At 41.6% G+C, this 23,298-nt stretch overlaps 2 protein-coding genes across 2 annotated transcripts in view; one reads left to right on the forward strand and one right to left on the reverse strand.

The window, feature by feature from the left end:
• The window catches only part of cacna2d4a (calcium channel, voltage-dependent, alpha 2/delta subunit 4a), a 110,806-nt gene that overhangs the window by 14,165 nt on the left and 73,343 nt on the right, over positions 1-23,298 (reverse strand). The window contains exon 29 of the mRNA XM_071201758.1: positions 2,205-2,266. Coding sequence (XP_071057859.1) covers positions 2,205-2,266 — 62 coding nt within the window. The remainder of the gene's footprint in view (positions 1-2,204; positions 2,267-23,298) is intronic.
• Positions 19,894-23,298, forward strand: part of lrtm2a (leucine-rich repeats and transmembrane domains 2a) — a 33,767-nt gene continuing 30,362 nt past the window's right edge. The window contains 1 exon segment of the mRNA XM_034074965.2: positions 19,894-20,343. The gene's annotated coding sequence lies outside the window, so the exon portion shown is untranslated.

Consider the following 23,298-nt stretch of genomic DNA (forward strand, 5'->3'; position numbering starts at 1 on the left):
ATACGATACTCTCCCCTTCACACCTCCACACACACGTTCTGAGCATAGCTTTGGTGGCTATCCATCATTTAGTGGCCGGCCAGAAGCCCTAACGCTCTTTTAACTGCCGCCATTTACAGTCATTGGAGCAGAGCCGGGAACTGCCAAGACATCAAACACCTGCTACAGCAAAGGTGTTATGCCAAATTTAGCAACTTGTCCTCAAGAAAATGTTGAAACCAGTCTGATGAAAATATCCAAGAAGCAGATAAATATCACCTGTAACAATTTGAATAAGGACATTTACATCTAAAGAGGATGTTGGGAGTTTCCCTTCCCTGTAGTGTGTTATAGGGCTGAACGATATACCGTGTCATGGCGATAACCGCGATATGCGCATGTGCGATATTCACACCGCAGGGACGTGCGGTTTTATTCATTTAAAAAAAAAAAAAAATGTTAACGCACTTTAGCACAGAATTCAAAATAAAGATACCCTTATTACTTATCGAAACTGCACATACAATATATCCGATTAAAGCTGAGACTCCACAGATTATTTAAGTATAGTATCTAAGCGATCCGATATCGCGACAGGGGAAGCAAACACAGACATCACAACACGTACTTTTACGGAGCTTTTACGGGAGATTGTCTCACCGTAGCTGTCATCTGATCAAAAGACGTGTTCAATGGCATTAAAACGAGAAAAAACGCGGCTGAATCGGTGGATCCCTAGGTTGATAATGTATCTGTGGCTTTGAAGCAATTGTTTATAATCCATAATTCCATTTTTATGTAAAATCGGAGCACAAAAGTTAGCTGCTAATGGTAGCCACCAGAGTGTATGCAGCTTCCGGTTTTGGCTACGCGTCACTCTCACTCCTTATTTGGTAATGTGTGTGTGTTAGACTGCCGCATAGCCAAGACCGGAAGCAGCAGCCACTCTGGTGGCTACCATTAGCAGCTATCTTTTGCTCTGCGATTTTTACATAAAAATGGAATTATGGATTATAAATGAAATAATTTTTTTATACAGAGACATTCAAAACCTATGGATTAACCGATTCAGCCGCGTTTTTTCTCGTTTTAATGCCATTGAACACGTCTTTTGATCAGATTGACAGCTACGGTGAGACGATCTCCCCTAGAAGCTCCGTAAAGGTACGTGTTGTGATGTCTGTGTTTGCTTCCCCTGTCGCGAGTTCGGATGACTCAGTGATGATACTATATACCTAAATAATCTGTGGAACCTCAGCTTTAATCGGATATCTTGTATGTGCAGCTACGATGAGTAATAAGGGTACTTTTATCTTGAGTTCTGTGCCAAAGTGCCTTAGCATTTTTTGCTCAGGGGTCATTTAGATGCTTCTTATGAGACTTGTGTTTTGTTTTGGTAAAAATGGTTTGTATCGTCAGTTAGCTGAGATTACTTCCGTTAATCTGGTATAACACATTAATAGGTTCTTAAATATTAAGATCCCCCGAGACACAGTGTCGTGAATATATATCGCAGGGGAATAAAAAATCGCAATGTCAGTTTTTTTCAATATCGTGCAGCCCTAGTGTGTTATATACACTATATAGAGTAGACAGTTTGTGAAATGTCTTCTCTCCTGCCGCCACTGGACTCTGGAGCAGTGGAAACGTGTTCTGCGGAGTGACCAATCACACTTCCCTATCTGTCCTCTGATGGACGAGTCTGGGTTTGGCGAATGCCAGGAGAACGTTACCTGCCGGACTGCATTGTGCTAGAATATAAATTATAATGTATTTACATAGTAAACATGACAAAGCCTGTCGATATGGATGCACAGATGTTAACACTTTCAGTTAACCGCAGACAACACAGCAGAAGTTGGGTTTAAGGGGAGTGTTATTTCCCAGTTACAAAATAAAACAGCATGATTGTGTTGTTTCTATTCCGCAAGCACTGTTCAATATAACAGCAAACCAAAAGTACATCTCTCATTAGTGCCAGTGTACTGCTGCAATGAACTTGTTTTATAGTGGGCATACAAAAGTAAAAACAAACAGCTATAAATCTGCGATGGAAAAAAAGCAATACGGCTCTGATCACAAGGTTTAACAACGCACAGTGGAACCTGACGTTCATGATTCATGGGTTTGTTTTTCAGATGGATCCAATACATGTTTTGAGAGCATAACGTTATTAATAGCTGACAATTGTTAGCTATTACATGGTGATGAAGTGATGTCCTCACCTGTGCTGCAATGGCCCAGAATTTAGACTCCAACACATCCAGAGTCATCTGGATACCGATGGCTGCCAGAAAGACAGAGAGAGGGGAATTCATGACAGTTAAATAGACCAAAACAAATAGAGTCAAATACATATGTTTGAAGAGATGTTAAGCAGGATGATGGGAAAGGTAATATTATTAGAAGATAGATTGAAGGATGTGGCAGACCAGCATATTTACAGTATTTGCATTTTCTTGTTTTAAGTGTTCGTTAATGTGCATTGTCCCTGCTAAATAAACGATTCATAAAAAATAAAGAAAAAGAAAAAGATGTAGTGTTTATACTTTATACTATATCATCAGAGATCATGGCTTTAAATCCCAAAGTGCCTCACTTTCCAAAAGGGCAAATCACTGCAAACATTATTAGCACCTGCTGATAGTGTCATGGCAACGGCATAGAGCCATGAAGAAAACAATGTAAACCACCTGTGGCTATGCAGCAGGATCCGTCCAGTATTTGTTTTTATTGCATTCTCTACGTTTGTATCCATTCTCTATTCTTGATATTAAAAGGTTTGTATGCTTTCAAAGAGATTTGACATTTGATACATTTTGATCACTTTTCTGTATTACTTTTCTTGCTTGACAAAAGACAAATGATTCACACAAATTAGAGTTACATATTTCACAAAATAAAGAAAAATATATATTGTGTATGCTGAGATTGTGTGACTAAATATATATAATTCTTCATTTCTGTATAATCTTCACATAATTCTACTGACAGGTTTGTTGTGCAGCTTTCAACCAAATCACACTTCCGTCTTCATCAGCGGATTTTTGTTTATCCATATGATTAAAAGCTAATAAGTGGATCTGTCTTATTTTGAAGTTCAAGGACATATTTGATACAGAAAAATCTGATAAGTGTAGGCTTCATTATGCTACAATCACTTCTCTATGATATGAAGACTGTGGTACAGTGGTACTGTAAGGTCAATGTAAAATAGTAGATTTGATAGAGAAGTAATATACCAGTAGAAACATATATATAGTATTAGTAAGAGCCTTGGTGGTCATAGACACCCTGCTGTGATCATATTTTCCGTTTAAGTAGAGGCTTCTTTAGATGTAATGGTTGTAGCAGCACTTTTATAATGCAGACGGGGGAGGGAGCTTTACTTCCAGTGGTTTAAAAGAAAGAACAGTAATGAGCTGATTAATGTCCCAGGGTGCGAGACGGTATCTCTCCTGGCTCTCAGGCTGGAGGAGTGGAAGAGGACCTGCTGTACGGATCAGCTCTGCCTTCAGAACTCAAATGATGAAAATCCTTTTACAGTTAGTGGCCTTCTGAGCCTCAGTACCACTGTGTGAACTGACTATTCTTAGACAGCGTGTGTGTTTGTGCACCAGTAATGTGTCTGTCCAATCTGCCCACAACACAGAACTCTAAGTCACAAAACATTAAGCCAAGAATTAGTGTGTGTTTGTACCTGTTACACACACACACACACACGCGAGCGCACACACACACACGCGAGCGCACACACACACACACACGCGAGCGCACACACACACACACACACACACACACACACACACACACACACACACACACACACACACACACACACACACACACACACACACACACACACACACACACACACACACACACACACACACACACACACACACACACACACACACACACACACACACACACACACACACACACACACACACAGGCGGAGTGATTACTTGTGTCAGCTTAGGGCTGTACGTCCATCAGCATTTTAGTCAGCGTGGTAATGCACAAGGGAACTGTAATTGCGTAAGTTCTCACTGCGCACATACTGTATACACCCACCCACAACAAACACGCACACACACCACACACACACACACACACACACACACACACACACACACACACACACACACACACACACACACACACACACACACACACACACACACACACACACACACACACACACACACACACACACACACACACACACACACACACACACACACACACACACACACACACACACACACACACACACACACACACACTGCGAGGGAAGATATGACACTTCATAGTAGCATCAAAGATTCTCCCAGCGCAGGGAAAGCCTCCGCGATGCTCACAATACACGTAGCTAAACACACATGGCTGTAGTACACACACTCACCTCCCCCTCACACAACTCGCACATATAACTACACATGCACTAATTCCAAACCACACACGAGTACACCATCGTTAACTATAGTTATTATTATGAAACATATTGGTGTAATGGAGTCAGGTAAAAAAGGTACTTTATTATGGGGGACATTTGTTTATGGGTTGGTCCTTTTTAAAGATGGTTGCAGGGCGGAAATGGAAAATTAGGGGAAAGGCAAAAAGAGTGTAGAGAGAAAGGGCTGCACACTTGTTTTGATAGTTGAAAATAGATTAAGATGAATCCATAGCAGTGAACATTAAGACTGCAGTAGTTGCGTTACATTGTTGTTGTGAGGCAAAATAAAAGAAAACCAATAGCTAGGCATTAGGAAAAAAGTATAAAGAAAAACTGTATAGGATACCCTTGAAAAAGGTCAGGCTAAATGTATAATATGCACATTAAGAGCAAAGACTTGGTAAATGGTCGGGGATATTTCCTTTTAGTCCATAGCTATAGGCTGAAAAGTTTGAAAGAGTTCACTCAATTATGCTTGTAAAATGCTATTAGCTGATGAATTATAGATTGCTGGGGGTAAGAATAAACCATGAGCTGTATGTACCCATAGGAATCAGTCTGGACATGATAAGGAAAAGGCCCGAGGGTGTGTTTCAGTCTGTATGCATGTTTGGTGTGTGTGTGTGTCATGGATTCAATCCAGTCTTTTGAAAAGCAGTTGTGCTGCTGATGTGTGCCTGTAATCACTCATGTACACAGAAAAGTGACTTTAGCTGATTGGGGAGTTCTTTATCTTGTCATACAGCTTATTCAACAGAGTTTTAGAAAGTGTTCAAATCCATCTTCTAACAGCTATGGAAAATCATAGAGATGCTGGTTTTAAATAATGTGGATCATTCTGTGAATATGTATCTGAAACACTTTTTCACATGTGATTTTCCATTTTGAAGAAGAAAATAAATCATGTAAGGATGCAAAATCAGCCCCCTTTCATTTGTACATGAACAAAGGACTTTAAAGGTGACATATGTGACATTTTTGTTAGGGTTTTTATTAAACAACTGTCCTAATGTGTCCCCTGAATAGTGTAGTAACCTTCAAGTCGTCTGCCTCGTCCATAATCTCAGATCAAGTGGTGGAAGGCCATTATGGAGGGCAGCAGTAATCTGCCTTCTCTCCCTCTCTGAGTTGGAGGCTGATAGGCCAAATCTAATTAAAGGCAGCACACTGATCCCTCTATGTGTGTGAGTGTGGTGTGTATTTGCAGCAATGGATGTTTTTTTCTGTAATGTGTGTGCTGTGCACAGCTAGAAAGCATTTCTCAATGTGTGCTAGTTTGCATACAAGTGTGTCAACAAGATTGTGTGTGTGTGTGTGTGTGTGTGTACGTTTGCTTGTGCTCGTGCACACTCACAGTCTGGAGTGCAATTAGCGTGAGCTGTCAATCACACCGGAGTGCGCTTTCAACAGGAAATGAATTAATGAGGAAATAAAGAAAGAAATTGAAGCAACCAAAAACCGGAGTTAATTGGTTATTACACTAACGAGATAGAGGGATGAGAGACGGAGGGCTGTGAACGATGGAAGGAGAGACTGGTGGATAAAAAGATGGAGGAACAACGGTTAACAGACTCAAGTCTTACTGCATTGTTGTTTCAAAATGTAAATCATTATACATGTAGTATTAGATAAGTTTCACTGTTTTTTTACATCATCAAAACGTAGCCTTTCTATCATTGTATATTTCAATGCAAATAAAAAAGTGCCCTTGATGCTCTAAAGATCAAATGTACTCTAATTTAAAAAAACTGATGCCTTTGCAACCCTGTTTTAAAAAGATGGTGTTATATACTATTCATCTGGAATAGCCAATACATTTTGAAAGAGAATAATTCTTGCCTGCCTGTTGCTTTGTATCACCAAGAGTGATCATAATACATAACATGCAGCAGCAACTAAATAATATTTCTAGGAACCAATGCTATACTTTCCTGCCACTAAAGTGTACTGTGATGAACAGAGACACAGGGAAAGGTGACACACGTGCTGGCCGTCTGCTAAATGAGGCAGTGAGAGTCAAGTGTCTGACAGACTGTGGAGAAAGAGATAAGGGTGATGGAAAGAGAAAGAAAGAAATATCAATCAATCTATCTATCTATTTATCTACCTGGTTGAAACAGAGTGTGGTGGCCGTGCATTTACACATTTATTACATGGTTTAGCGTGACTATATATGTGTTTCAGAGTGTGTGGTGTGTCAAGGTGGCACAGGAGGTCAGCTCGAGTTAAATGACAAGAGAGCCGGCCGGTGGTGATGGGTCCCTTAGCAAGGCTCTGGAGTTGAGGCTAAATGTACTACACACACACTCTCATACACATACTCAAGCAGTCAATTAATGAACCTGGCTCTGGTCCCCGGGCACAGAGGGGACGCGGAAAATAAGGCCACCAGTGGCGAGGTAATTTCATTGTTTTATTTGTTGTCTTTCACACACGAACACACAATATACCAAAAACAGAAAGAGTGTTGACTGCAGTAAGGACACATTGATATTAAAGGAAATGATGAATTGGGGTAATAGTATCAGGTGGCCCCGCTGGAGAGAGCATGAGGGAGGGATGAAGAGGGACATGAAGGAGGACGGGAAAGGGAAAAGATTAAAGGCAGAATTGATGAAAGAGGATGAATTGAGTTTTGTTTCAACCAAGCTAGGTATCAACAAAAGAGTGTGCAAGATCCAATGGTTGTGTGTGAGCAGCATGCATGAGAGCATGTGTGTTTCTATCACATAGGTGTGTGTGTCTGAGTACTGAGACAGAAGGGGTGGGAGGTGTGGAGAGGGGAAAAAAGAGTGTGTTTTAAGAATGTGTGTGTCTTCATTTAAAATTCACACCTCATTTTAAAAGATAATTTTCGTTTGTTGCAGCTTTCTATTATTTCTGTAGTCTTGGCTTTCACTCCTGTTACAATAACATTGTAATTACCAAGTCACTGCTAATTCTAAGAACGCTTTAAATCTGTGTTACACTGAAGACACCCAGCAGTGATGTGACAGTGTACGGACACACCCTGGAGTACACTTCTACATCACTGCAGCGAGAGGAAAACCACAAGAGGTCAGCAAAAAACGTATGTTTATGTTGTATTAAGTGACTTTTTCATTCCTGAGTGTACACACATTTCAGTTTTACCTACATATTATGTGGTGTACATCATCTTCTTATTTTTCATGCCGCATCCAACTACAAAATGTGACTTAGTTTTGATGCAAACTATGATGGGATACATGCAGCGTGATTATGTAACAAGGGACACACTGTACACTGAGGCTATTTAAGTGGAATTATTGAAGCCTTGCACTCGAAACACAATGTCTTTGTGTTGCATTCTCTCTCCACAATATGATCTGCAGGGGAGCATTTTCTTATCTGTGTAAGCATTTAAAACTCTGTACTTGTGCGTGTTTGATACAACAAGGAGTTACTGATTCATATGCATCGTGCATGTAGCTTGACGTCTAACAAGATTACTGTGTATTTGAACGAATGTCAATGTCTGTCAGTGTTGCACACCGTTGAACACACAGACACAGACAAAGACACAATCAAACCAGAGCAAACATTGCAGAGACTATAGCGTTCGTACTTTGAAATGTCACTTCTGTTCTCTTGTTTCCCTCAAAAACACACAGGCACATAATTATAGCTTTTATCGACAAATGTCAAACATTCATCAGGAAGATAGAATAGAGTGAGAGGGAATAGAGAGCATTTGTTGTCTCTTTTCTACCGGATATTTATTCTCCTTCTTTCTTTTATCCTCTTTAATATGTGACTGTTTGACCCTGAGAAACTAAATCTCCCCGCTCAAATCTCATGTTAATCTTAACCCCACTATCCGGGTTTCCAACGGTCTAGACATCTGTCACCAATACGCCGCACGCTGTAATCTGCCTCTTCATTCTGTTCTGCTTAATCATGTCCTTTGCTGTTTTATATATAGTTGATATAGTATGTAAGGTTAAGGGTAAGGCTATTGGCAGAACTCAAAAATGAAATACAGCATTGAAGTTCAATATTGAAAATTAATAATACTCGCAAATATGACAGTAATGGGAGGGGCAAAATGTATTCCTGTGATGTTTCAGGATATAATATGTATATTATTGTATTGCTCCGTTATACCCTGGAATGATGCAAATAAAAGCTTTTCATAATGCATCTGTTGGAATTGGGTTTGGTTAATAAGGTGTTTCAATAGCCTTTGTGGAATTGTCTTACTCCCAAGTTCTCCTTGTGTGATAGATAGGTATTCTCAATTCTTCAACTTAATATGCAAATTCATAGCAGAAGGGCAAATTATTGATCCCAGTGGAGTCAACTGCCAGTAATGCTAGGCTACATAAATATAGAGTGAACAGTACAGCCTTCTTTTCTTTATATCTAAAAAAAACCCTTATCAATTTTACACAAGTAGATACAGTAATTAAATAATGTTTTTGTTAGTTTTTTTGTCCTTAAGAACTGGCTTCGGTTCACCTCTTCTTGTGGGCAAAGTACATTTCTACAGTTATACCGCACTCTGCATACGAGCATCCTTTATCTGACTAATTCTTCCCATCCCACATAGACCCCGACAAAAATGATACTCACTCCACAAACACATAACTGAGTGACCACAATTACTGTTTGTTTTGCCCAAAAGCAGCAGTGCTATGTTCAAAAAGGCCAGAGGAGCTCCTATTACTTTGTGATGGGGAGTGTTCAATAAACTGATGTTGCCAGGCAACAAACACTGCTCCAGCCAGTATCAGGAGATATGGAAAACACTGGTTGAGTGCTCAGAGAGAAAAAGGTTTAGCAACAATTGATTGTAATGATAGAAAACCTTGACTTATGAAAACACAAACGCATGTACATATACACAACACAGACTCTCAAAACAGTACACACACATCAGTGTTTCCCACAGATCTGAAATATACTTGTGGTGGTAGTCGAGACGGGGGGATGCTAGTGGAGCACAGCACACTCATGAACTGTTTGCCGGAGCCTCGCAGCGGGGTTACAGCGGACCGCATGAAGCGATAGCGGAGCGAACAGGTAAAGGAGGGATCGTTGTCCACTAGTTAATCGATCGTGGATGGCGTCGTGCTCGCGGACGGATCATTTCTTTTTTACATATTTTAGCGGATGTTAATATAGCCTGCCTGGGCGGCCCGCCCAAGTAAAGTCTATGTGTGGGATGCACATTCATCCACGCACAAGTTAGGAAATCCTACCTGTTTCACTTTTCAAACTGGTGAATCATTTAAACTGACCTCTAACCTTAAACTTAACACCAGTTGACTTTTGGGACAAACTGGAAAGAGAGGCGCGTACACACGCACGCACACACGCACGCACACACGCACGCACGCACGCACGCACGCACGCACGCACACACACACACACACACACACACACACACACACACACACACACACACACACACACACACACACACACACACACACACACACACACACACACACACACACCTCTGTGCTGCAGCTTGATAACCTCAGAGGAGTCGCCAGAGGCTGCACTGACATCACGTTACCAAAGCAACAGGCAGAGGCTCGGCATTGGACGAAAGCGTGATGACTCAACCCCCCTCCCTAGAAACTCACCATAATCCCTCTCTTTCTCTCTCTCTAGAAGTGTCTCTCACTTTCTCATGCGGAACTTTTTGAACGTCAAAAATGCGGACAGAGGGGAACGCACAGGCAGAGCCACATGATATTTGTTTTTAAATTAAAACCACAGAAATGGTGTCGGCTCGGACTAACTAGCTTTGAATTAAAAACACAGGTAATGCATTCACACAAGCAAACAAAATGAGGCTGCAAATGTGTGCTTAATGATCCGAGAAACAGGTAACACGTTCCCTGTGGAGCAAGCACTAAAAGACAAAATACAGCTGTGTGTTTCTTACTGTTGAAACTGGTGACTCAGCTGAAAGTGGACAGAGGATTGTGCCAGGTCAGCGTCCTCAAAGGTGACAGAAGAGTGTTGAATCAGTAGTCTGTTTCTCTCAGTGCTGTTGACATTGGGTATATGTATGTGCAGACCTTTTCAAGTTGGCACATCCTACCTTAAGTTAACCTAGTTGAACAGCCTTCTTTAGCAGGCCTGTTAGAGCACGCCCACTAAATCATTTATAGTGGAGAGACAGGGAGAAACATGTTCCTGTGTGTGTGTGTGTGTGTGTGTGTGTGTGTGTGTGTGTGTGTGTGTGTGTGTGTGTGTGTGTGTGTGTGTGTGAGTGAGAACTTGTGACTGCAATCTGCTATGCTCTTTCCTCTGTTCTGAATGTTTGCATGGTGGTGCTTATCACAGGGCTCTTTGCCACACATCAAAAGGGAAATTAAGTGGCGACATTTTGAGGCAGTAGGTGTGAAATTCAATTACCTGCTCAATCTTTAATAATGTGAAAGGAGTTCAACATGACACTGTGTGTGTGTCTTTTGCTTTGTTTCGGGGTCACTTCTCTTTTATTACCTCACTAATCCAATTATAGAACCACAAGTAGTAACTCAATGTTAAAGGAATAGTTCAACATGATGGGGTCATGATGTCTGTCTTCTGTGCAGTATGTCCAGTTACAATGCAGGTTGCCAAACATATATATATACATCTTTACAAGATTGTTGGCACCAAGTCAACATTTGTGTGCACTTATGTGCAGTCATTTTTCATTGTTCCAGCATGCACTGTAACTCCCAGTAAGCAAGCACACTCATTTATATATTGTTGTTTTCCTACTGTAAAAAAAAACAGTTTTTAAGCCAGCATTTATAGATTTCTCTTCAAATGTGATGACAACAAGCTATAAACCCAATACTGACAAATAATTGACTTGTTAAGTAGAAAAATAATTAAAAGATAGAAATCAAATATTACTTTATGACAAAATAAAGAACACGTAGAAAAAAAGAGTGTAAAAAGACAGATGGTGCTCTTCACTCCTTGTCTCTCAACTATTCCTCTCTATATTTCCCTCAATTATTCTTTTGCTATCTTGTTGATTGTCTCTGTTTTACTTTGTACTCCCTTTACCTCTGATGTTCTCTCCCTCTTGTCGCCCCCACTCACTCTCGCCTGCTGCCGGCCTCATGCCACTCTGTCTCTGTCTGCCTCTCCTCTAGGAAATCCCACTCTGCCATCTGTCTGGATGAAGTCTGAGCCTTTCAGAACAAATCAACTTGGCCAAATTAATGAGACTCTCAGAGGGGATAAACTTTGTGTGTGTGTGTGTGTGTGTGTGTGTGTGTGTGTGTGTGTGTGTGTGTGTGTGTGTGTGTGTGTGTGTGTTGGTGTGTGAGAGGGAGAGTGTGCAGCTAAAATACTTGATAATCCATCGATATTACCACTTAATGTATCCTGCTGTGACAGATAGCGTGTTAAAGGGAAATAAACCAGCTGGCTACACACAGTGACTTTCTGAAACTATTACAGGTCCGGACCTCAGATGGGCCTGTTTTTGCTCATGCTGTTTTTTTTTCTTTTAATTAGGAAGATACAGTATGTTTAATTCAAACAACATTTTCAAAAAGCTAGGAGGTAAGGAAACTGGCAACTGGCAACCAACTGGGTTTCAAATAACGATTTTGATGACCTATTTAATGACTGTGTGTTGGTAGATATGCATCACAAGCCAAACTCGGACTATATGCTGCTACACAGTCAGGCTACTTTGTGTAGTTTTAGCGTGTTATATGCTCGAAGCACCCGTAATGCTCAAGGGAAAAACACACATAATTGTGCTTCAAGTGTTTGCAGAAAAGAAGATATGATGCACGCACAATTATAGCTAAACAATATCAGATGTATTATTAACACAGCTTGATTTGCCAAGGCCTTTCTGTATAACTGATCACCATGTGTTGTAGTGTATCCCTGTTGTGGTTGTTAAAATATCCTCAAAGCAGTCAGCTTAAAGGAGCACTTTAGCAATTATACTTCATGAGATTATAAAAGATAATGTAGCATTTTTTGTTTATTTTCCTGAAGGCAGGTTGATTTGATAGGAAAGAAAAGAAGTGTTTAAAAACAAGATGAATGACTCATGCAGCAAGAGGTCACAACTGACGTTGCACTTTTCCAAAAAAAGCATCACATTTCCAAATAGTTTAACAGTCTATTGCATTGGATCCTTAAAACAACCCATTAACTTGACATGTACTCGGACTCACTTGGAAAATACAGTACGTGCTACCTTATTTACTTCATGAATAAACATGACAGGTCAGAAAATATTCTTAAGCCACTCTTAAAGTATCAATAAAATAGATTACATGCATTACTGTGCTTTATAAACCAGGATAAAAGTGCTTTAAAGCTAAGGAGGGAAACCAGATATATTATAAATAAACAAAAACTAATGGGAACACAACAAGAATATTCAATAAAAGCCTGTCTGGAAAAAAGTGTTTCAACTCATGAATTAAAACCTGATTGATTTCTAATAGAGCAACCCTCATTGACCATATTGACCACAGGACCATAAAACTGTCTGGTCCATACAGTATGAGGCCGGGATGATATACATCACTGATTTATGGGAACATAGACACCGATGACTCCTGGGATGGCACCATGGTCTTTTCAGTGTGTGTGTGTGAGGTGAGATTGATAGTGCCTTGAAGTTACTTGATCAGGAACTCGTTGTGGTTGTAGTGCTAAACGTGCTGGGGCCAGACCTGGTGTTAATACAGAGACTAGATCCAATTCATCTTCACTGACACTCCCCCAATAGCACAGTCAATTCCAGATTGAGGGAGGGGGTGGGGGTGTGAGAAGATAAAGAGAGAACGCGAGAGATGAAGGAGGAGACAGAATAGGTAGAGGAGAACGAGAGCAGAAAGGGGAGAGACAACAACTTTTAATGAATGCAACTTAATGGGTTTCAATTCATACATCGTCAATAATAGAGGAAACGAACAAGGAGTGCATGGATTTAATAATGCCTCCTGGATAATGAATAGGCCTGTAGCTAAGGAAGAAATATATCTGATAGAGAATATAATAGCAGGCAGAAAGGTCAAAAGATACACTTTCTTGCTTCAAACCACTGCCAGTAATCATTTTTCAAAACACGTATTTCCTGCAGCATCGATGGAACAGAGCCGGCCAGAAAAGTCGCTTGGCAGAAGGTGCTGGCATTAACAAAGGCTCCACGCGCCAGCAGGCCTCGATGCCAGACACACAAACAGCCTGAAAAAGCAGACACATCCTTCACAGGAGCAAATAAATCGAGCTCACCTTGCGTTCTTATCTCGTGATAAAAACCTCTTCTCTCTCAATCAGTCAACAAAGACCCGAAGGAGCTGGGGCAAATCACAGCAGTTGTTTATAGAAATCATCAAACTTTTGTACTTTAGGCGGATTTTGTAGCTGCATTAAATGAATGACTTGTTGCTGCCGACTTGAAAGAGCATAGTGCAGAATCTCTGAGGGCACGCACGCAGTGATAATTCATTGTTGAAAGTTCATTAGTCATAAGCCTGTCTTAATAAAGTTCTGCTTTGTGGGAATTATTTTCATGGGACACTAAGATTTAAACATGTACGACATACAGATTCTACTGTCAAAAATACAGTGATTAAAGAATAACGGAAACACAGATGCCCAGGTAATGAGAGTAAGAATCTGATGGCTTGGGTGCAAAATAACCTTTCTCTGATGGCTGTACTCACAATGGTCATTTAATCTGTTGCATATTAAAAGGTCAAAAACTGTACCTCGCTGCGTTGCTTTAAAAAATACCTAAAGAATATTTTGACTACTGTTTGATGCCCGGTTTTCATATTCACATCAGTGTTATTTTGTTTAGATGTTTTCTATTGAATCCAAGCAACTGTTTGTATATTGATCTTGTGTTTTATATAAAATTGTGATTTTGAACATTATTTAGGCAGAGGCTTTGAACAAGCCGAATGTTTTTTTTTGCCTCTTCCTGCACTGTTTGTAATTTGTTATCTGTTATGTTTGTGTATTATTAAATTGTGCAAAACCATTAAAACCATTGAGAAAATCGAAGAGAAAGTTGAAGCAGATCGAATTTGATTTCAGAGAAGCAAAATAAAATCTAAGTGCTGCCATGCCTTTCCCACTCTCTACAGGGACACAATGACTCCATCAGATTAATGTATTTGCAAATGAATATTCCTGATAAACTTGTAGAGAGCATAGGGAGGGTGCACAGAAGTCAAGAGTGTGTTCTGCAGTAAGTTAGTTAGAATTATATATACAGTATATATATTTAATTTAACCTTAGTTTAATGTATTTTGAAATATATTATCTTTTAGCCAAAATGGCAGCAATCATATATAGCACAACAAACCTTGACCGTAAAATGAATGCATTTTTCAACAGTATAGGCGTATGTGGCATTTTTTCTATATTTGATTCAAAGTGTCTTTGAGCCTGGCACTAAGACGCTGAAAGGTTGCAACCCTGTGGCTCACACTCGGCCCTGACCTTTGAACTCTAGAACGAGGGTGCAGGGCTAATTACTCCGTTGGGACAGATGGACGCACACACACACACACACACACACACACACACACACACACACACACACACACACACACACACACACACACACACACACACACACACACACACACACACACACACACACACACACACACACACACACACACACACACACACACACACACACACACACACACACACACACACACACACACACACACACACACACACAAACAAACACATACACACAAACACACACACACTGAGTGAATTGGTATATTGCACTCATCTTTTATAACTATTACTGGAGAGTACTATGTACAGTAAGAGAGCACTGGCAGCAGCTACTGGCAGATAAAACTGATTTATTATTTGAAGGAAGTACATTGAAAAAAAATGAAGCCAACACAAGCGCCCACAAATGGACAGGAAACCAGAGGAGTCAATCTCAGGTTGTATTTATGTGTGTGTTGGGCAGCTGACCAGTATAGTGTTTGAACCCATTGGCCTGTGCAAATTCAGGGACCTGGAGACGCAGTGATGTGTGCAAACTCAGGGACCTGGAGACCCAGTGATGTGTGCAAACTCAGGGACCTGGAGACCCAGTGATGTGTGCAAACTCAGGGACCTGGAGACCCAGTGATGTGTGCAAACTCAGGGACCTGGAGACCCAGTGATGTGTGAAAACTCAGGTAGCTGGAGACACAAGAGGCTTCTCAATACTCAAATTTCCCCTCCTCGACTCCTCGGTCCTCCGGTAGTGACCCGGAAATGAATTTCAGCGCGCCATTTTGAAGGACGTCTCATTTCTCTAAATGCACACCGAGGACCGAGCATCGAGCGTCGAGGAGGCTCTCTGGAGGAGCTATAACCGAGGATACACTGATGGTTCTTCCACGGCTCCTCCGCGGATGCATTTCTGGGAACGGTGGAGGCGTGACGCACGGCCGGACTTATCTCAGCCAATAACAGCTCTGCATGCATCCCCTGGATATTATTTTAGAACCTGCTCTCATCGCAAGGCGATGTTTACAGTGAGAACAGCTGTGAGGTCCTGCAGAAAGCAGAGCAGTGTACAATATATATCACTCAGTATAACAGGCCTACACTACTCTCTGTATTTGCTTTAGTTTAGTAGATATCTACAAACAAAGAGTCGATATTTTTCTAAGACCATTTAGTGCTTCACATAATAAAATACACAACGGCTGTAGCCTGATTATGCTTTAGGAGCTGTAGGTGTGTGTGGTACAGTGTGTGTGTGTGTGTGTGTGGTACAGTGTGTAGGTGTGTGTTGTACAGTGCGCAGATGCGGCGGACAGACAGGTCTCAGTTGGTTTGGTGTCCTCTGCTTACTTTTAATACTTTTAATACAACGTTTGGCCCGTAATTTCAATTCCCCATTTCAGCGACCAGAGAGAGGGGGGGATATATCCAGTCTCTGATTGTGTTACGTTATTATGAGAGTGCTCTGATACTTTAAATTGTATATATTTATATAAATATTTGTGTGTGTGTGTGTCCGCATCTGTAGCCTGTTATTGTCTCATTATACCGCACTCTCAATGAATTCAAAGTAAATATGTGGGGGAACAATGTTCAGCTGATGTAACAGAGATTATAAAATATGACAAAACACTCGCCAGCTGATGCAGCTGTTGCCACGTAATAATGAACGGACGTCGCTTTAATATGACCGCTCAGAGGAGAGGAGTTCTCATTTCTTTAAACGTCTGCTGCTTCCCCTCCTCTCTCCTCGGTTCCCCTCCTCGGTCCTCCGCTCGCACCTCCTGTGGGCGGGACTAAGTCTCGAGGAGGGGAGTCGAGGAGGGGAGTCGAGGAGGGGAAATTTAAGAATTGAGAAGCCTCTACAGTGATGTGTGCAAACTTAGGAAGCTGGAGACACAGTGATGTGTGCAAACTCAGGAACCTGGAGACACAGTGATGTGTGCAAACTCAGGAAGTTGGAGACACAGTGATGTGTGCAAACTCAGGAACCTGGAGACCCAGTGATGTGTGCAAACTCAGGAAGCTAGAGACACAGTGATGTGTGCAAACTCAGGAACCTGGAGACCCAGTGATGTGTGCAAACTCAAAAAGGTGAACAGGTAGGTGAGCTGGATGACAATATTAGAATACAGTTATAGAGGAGAGGTTTTTCCTTTAAAAATGATCCCGCTGACAAGTTTAATGCTGGCCTGAAGTTACTCATTTCATTCATATTTATTAGAGACACTCTATATGATGTGCTGCTTGCCAGTTTTGTCATGTGATCCTGTGAAACCTGCTATAAATGAGAAGCCAGAACCTGAATGTTTTGATCATCCCTCTTTGGTAATAAGAACAACGTAAAAGAAGAAAAAGATAACAGTTTGACAATACATAATACGTATTAGGTATTTTGACAACCTGGGTGTCCTGCAGCGGTGTGCCCTGATTTTTCACACTAACATGCAGTGAAATGATCCACCGTCGAGACAAATGATTCACATGCTCATTAGCAGCACAATGTGTGTGTGTGTGTGTGTGTTTGTGTGTGTATTTGTGTGCGCACTATGATCCAGTCCATGTAAGGGAGCAACCAAGTAATTATATGCTGTGTTCAAATAAACACAGAGTCCCCCCACCAGTTCATATCCACCATCGACAATGATCACTGGTGTCTTCTAATGAAAACGTTTCAGACAATTCCACTACACACAACACAACGACTTGGAGGATATTGCACTCACTTACAATTACAATATCCCAAAATGTACCCGGAATGATATTGCTTTACCTTGTGAGGACCGGCTTTTTGTCCCAAAATGTGGACATTTCCCCCCCCACCTCAATGTGACTACTAAACATACACACAGTCTAGGACGTATGCACACAAAGCCATATGCAGACATACTCTACTCTACTCTACTCTACACACACACACACACACACACACACACACACACACACACACACACACACACACACACACACACACACACACACACCACACACACAACACACACACACACACACACACACACACACACACACACACACACACACACACACACACACACACACACACACACACACACACACACACACACACACACACACACACACACACACACACACACACAAAGCCAGCCGCTAAAGCCCCTGTCACACTGTCCCGAAATTGACACCCGATGGACACACGAATATGGAATTGTGAATTTCGCACGAAGATGGCCCCGAACCACACACGAAGGCAATATTTACATTACATTTAAGACATACAACTACAACGAAAGTACCAAAAACAATTATGTTACAGTACTATGATACTGTACTGATATCTTCAGACTTTGTTCTTTACTTACTCCGTCTTTATATGTAGAAAATATTACGTTTTCTCCGTAATGTTGTTTCCATAACAACAACAATTTCCTGTCAATTGTCCTTCAAAATAATATATTATATCCTTTTTAGTTTCACAGAACACAAATTGGGCTATTTACATAATATGTTTACATGATTTTGTTGTGCAATAAAACAACCCGATGGACACACGATAAAGGAAATGTTCAAATTCGGCTGTGATCGTAGCAACATCGGGCCATTGGTGAGGGCATCTAAAGCCATCGTATGACCGCCGGTGGAGTTTCTCAGGCTCCGGCAGCAACTTCGTGAGCGGAGGCAAAATCTTTGGCATGCCATAAAATTGCCGAAGGACCTTGCGAAGGTTCATTTTCGTGTTGAATTCGTGTGTCAATTTTGCCCTTCGTAAGGCCATCGTGAGGGCATCTTGTTATCATCGGTGCCATCGGGCATTCGCCCCGATCAGAGTGAGGGCGAATGCACCGATGATAACACGAAGATGACACGATTTGACAAGATGCCCTCACGAGTGCCTTACGAAGTTGCTGCTCACGAAGTTGCTGCCGGAGCCTGAGAAACTCCACCGGCGGTCATACGATGGCTTAGATGCCCTCACGAATGGCCCGATGTTGCTACGATCACAGCCGAATTTGAACATTTCCTTTATCGTGTGTCCATCGGGTGTCAATTTCGGGACAGTGTGACAGGGGCTTAAGAGAAGTGCCACAGGGAGTAGAATGAAAATGAAAGTGGAGCGAGGAAGATGTGAGGAGAAAAAAACAGAGCACAAATCAAGGGAGGAGAAAAGCCCATGTGGTAAAAGGAGATTCTCATCTTCACTGAAATCAGCTGATCCCCCTCTCTCTCTCTCCTCTCTCTCTCCTCTCTCTCTCTCTCTCTCTCTCTCTCTCTCTCTCTCTCTCTCTCTCTCTCTCTCTCTCTCTCCCTTCCTCCCTCCCCTATTGCTATAGCTTTCCTTCTTGCATCTACCCTTACCTTTTCCCTCCCTCCTATCTTTAACCCTCTTCCACCAGCCCCTTTTCCTCTCACTACCTCCCGTCTCTTTACTTTCTTTCTTTACTCCTTTCCCTCCAACTCCTACTCCCCCCTTTCCTCTCTCTGCTTTATTATGATCCTCTATATTCCACCTCCCTCGTACTCTCTCTGTCACAGTGGGAGAGCTGCAGGCAGACAGAGGATGCACACACTAATGTTGCTATATTTGACAAGACACACACACACACACACACACACACACACACACACACACACACACACACACACACACACACACACACACACACACACACACACACACACACACACACACACACACACCACACACACACACACACACACACACACACACACACACACACACACACACACACACACACACACACGTATTCTCCTGCCACATGCAAGACTGCACACACATAGGGAAAAGAAGGAGGGGAGGGGAGGTGGGGGCACAAACACACACACTCCGGAAAGACAGCCCTCAAGTGTACATATGCGTGGATAAACACACACACACTCCGACGCGTGCTGGAATCACTAACATAGCGATACACAGAGGGGAAAGCGTATGACGGAAGCAACATAACGCGTTGTCTCTTTTTCTCCCTCACACACACACACACACACACACACACACCATCCACCTCTCTCCTTTCACACACACTCACGCCTCTCAGATGCACACAGCAAAGAACAGGAAGGTGAACAGGACGGCGAACAGGACATATCGTTCATATAAGGAATAGATCTGAAGAAAAAGGATTAACTATCTACATCCCTCTCCCTCCACGGACCTCATCCCTCCTCTTGTGTCTCTAAGCCTCTCTTCATCTCGTTTTTTTCTTCTTTCTACAATCCCTCCTTTTTCACAATCTATTGCTGGGCTAAAGGGAAGCTGGGGGGATTGTCTCTGTACAGAAAGAGGATTATTCTTACAATATTCACTTGACCAGGATCTTGAATGTATGGATTTCTTTTTGGGAAATCTTTTTTTATCGAGGATGGCTGATGGCAGAAAGCTATAAGGCTGGTGCTGTCTGCGATATTTGGTCAAAAGGTAAGTCTGTTTGTGATGTTAGTTCTCTTCTCACTCACACACTTGATTTCAACTGCTCCTGCTCTCATTTTCCGACCAGAATTAAAGATGTGGCACGTGTAGACTTGGCTTTTTTCACAACAAATGGGCATTTTGTAAGGGGCCAAAGGTGGATGCTGAAAATGTCAGCCCTGTTTTCTGGAACCATACAATATTCACAAAAAATGTTGGGCTGTGGTTTTGGGGGAAAGCTAGCCAGAAGTGGGAGAAGGTAAGGGGATCACTGGCTAATTTAAAAACAAGTTGTTTTTACATTTTTCAGCTAAACATAAAAGAAGAACATGGCAGCAATAAAGCATTAAGGAAAAAATACCTTCAAATAAATGATATGCTGTAAAGAAACTCTTATATTTGAAAAATAACAACAAACCAGGAACAGTAAATGGTTGTGTCTGCATGATGCCCAGGACATGTTTTACTGTATAGTAATGGGAAAAAAGTGTCTGTAAACCCAGAGGTGTCATGTGACCTGCAGGTCAGACTCTGGCCACCACACCAAAAGAGCACATCACATTACTACTGATGTCATCTGTTATACTTCCATTTAATTTGAACCTTTTTAGCTTATTTTCTTGACGTATCCCATGTAGACAAACAAGTGCATGTCTTTATTTGTTCTAATTCTAATGTGATATAATTGCTTGAATTGGCTGCCTAAACTGTAGTCAATTTTTGTTTCACTTGCTGTAGAACCCTGTGTAGGAGGTGTAAAAGGGTGTGATGAAAGCGTGATTAACTTTGGAGAGCTGCAGTGTGATTATACGATAAAGCAGTGGGTGTGAGGCACTCCACCCTGATATCCTCTTGTGCCTCTCTACATTAGCAACCAATTAATTTGAATTGTCTATTTATTCCACAAGTAATGACGATGCTACATAAACCTGGAGAGAATAGCAATGACCACCATATTAGTGCCAACATTACACATCTTAAATAAATAGCTAACCCTTTAGACTTGTCGGAGAAGTCTTGCAAAACCGCTCATCACATAATGTGGATATGCACTTTATATTTTGGTGAACTCAATTCATAAAAACAAAACATTAGTAATAGTTTAAAATGTGTATGACAACATGGTATAAAATAAATGCAATATCCAAATGATAAAATGTGACCTGTGAATGCCTGAACAGAATGTGTGTGTTTATGTACAGTATGTGTCTGCATACCCACAATACATGCATGTGTAATTATATATCTGGACATATTTTTACACCATGTGCCTGTCAACACATGTGTTGCTCTATTTGTCAAGCTATCGGCATGTGCTTAGGTGTGTGTGTGTGTGTGTGTGTGTGTGTGTGTGTGTGTGTGTGTGTGTGTGTGTGTGTGTTTGTGTGCTGCTTAGGTGTGTGTGCTTAGGTGTGTGTGTATGTTGTGTTGCTCCACTCTCCTGTGTAAAAAAGCCATTAAAAATTGATTTAGAGGAGCTTGTCTGCCTCTCTCAGCCTTTGTTAGCAACCTGCGCTGTTACACTGACAAACACACATTCAAACACACAATTTATGACTATTCATTTCTTTCTCCTATGTATGGTAATAATGTAGTTTGTTTTGGCAAATAATCTGATATGTGTGTAAATAGGGAGTAAAGGGTAGAGCTGAAGGTTAACAGTTGGGCTGTGTCTTTACAGCTGTGATGCCATTCATTCAGGGGCCACACACACACACACACACACACACACACACACACACACACACACACACACACACACACACACACACACACACACACACACACACACACACACACACACACACACACACACACACACACACACACACACACACACACACACACACACACACACACACACACACACACACACACACACACACACACACACACAAAGCCAGCCGCTAAAGCCCCTGTCACACTGTCCCGAAATTGACACCCGATGGACACACGAATATGGAATTGTGAATTTCGCACGAAGATGGCCCCGAACCACACACGAAGGCAATATTTACATTACATTTAAGACATACAACTGCAACGAAAGTACCAAAAACAATTATGTTACAGTACTATGATACTGTACTGATATCTTCAGACTTTGTTCTTTACTTACTCCGTCTTTATATGTAGAAAATATTACGTTTTCTCCGTAATGTTGTTTCCATAACAACAACAATTTCCTGTCAATTGTCCTTCAAAATAATATCCATCCAAGTCCATGTAAGGGAGCAACCAAGTAATTATATGCTGTGTTCAAATAAACACAGAGTCCCCCCACCAGTTCATATCCACCATCGACAATGATCACTGGTGTCTTCTAATGAAAACGTTTCAGACAATTCCACTACACACCACACAACGACTTGGAGGATATTGCACTCACTTACAATTACAATATCCCAAAATGTACCCGGAATGATATTGCTTTACCTTGTGAGGACCGGCTTTTTGTCCCAAAATGTGGACATTTCCCCCCCCACCTCAATGTGACTACTAAACATACACACAGTCTAGGACGTATGCACACAAAGCCATATGCAGACATACTCTACTCTACTCTACACACACACACACACACACACACACACACACACACACACACACACACACACACACACACACACACACACACACACACACACACACACACACACACACACACACACACACACACACACACACACACACACACACACACACACACACACACACACACACACACACACACACACACACACACACACACACACACACACACACGGAAAAGGCAGAGGAGAGAAGAAGGGGAGCAGAGTCGACTAGAGGAGGGGAGAACTTGTTATTTGACTCCCCCAACATGCAGACCACTCAGGCACCCGAGTATTTACACGTGTGTGTGAATGTGTGCATGCTGCATGTGTGGATTTTGGCTGCCCCGTGTCCAGGTCAAATTGGTATAAAAAGTTTTGTGAGAATAGA

This window comes from Pseudochaenichthys georgianus, chromosome 23 (genome assembly GCF_902827115.2).
Source record: "Pseudochaenichthys georgianus chromosome 23, fPseGeo1.2, whole genome shotgun sequence".
In the NCBI taxonomy this organism is placed as follows: domain Eukaryota; kingdom Metazoa; phylum Chordata; class Actinopteri; order Perciformes; family Channichthyidae; genus Pseudochaenichthys; species Pseudochaenichthys georgianus.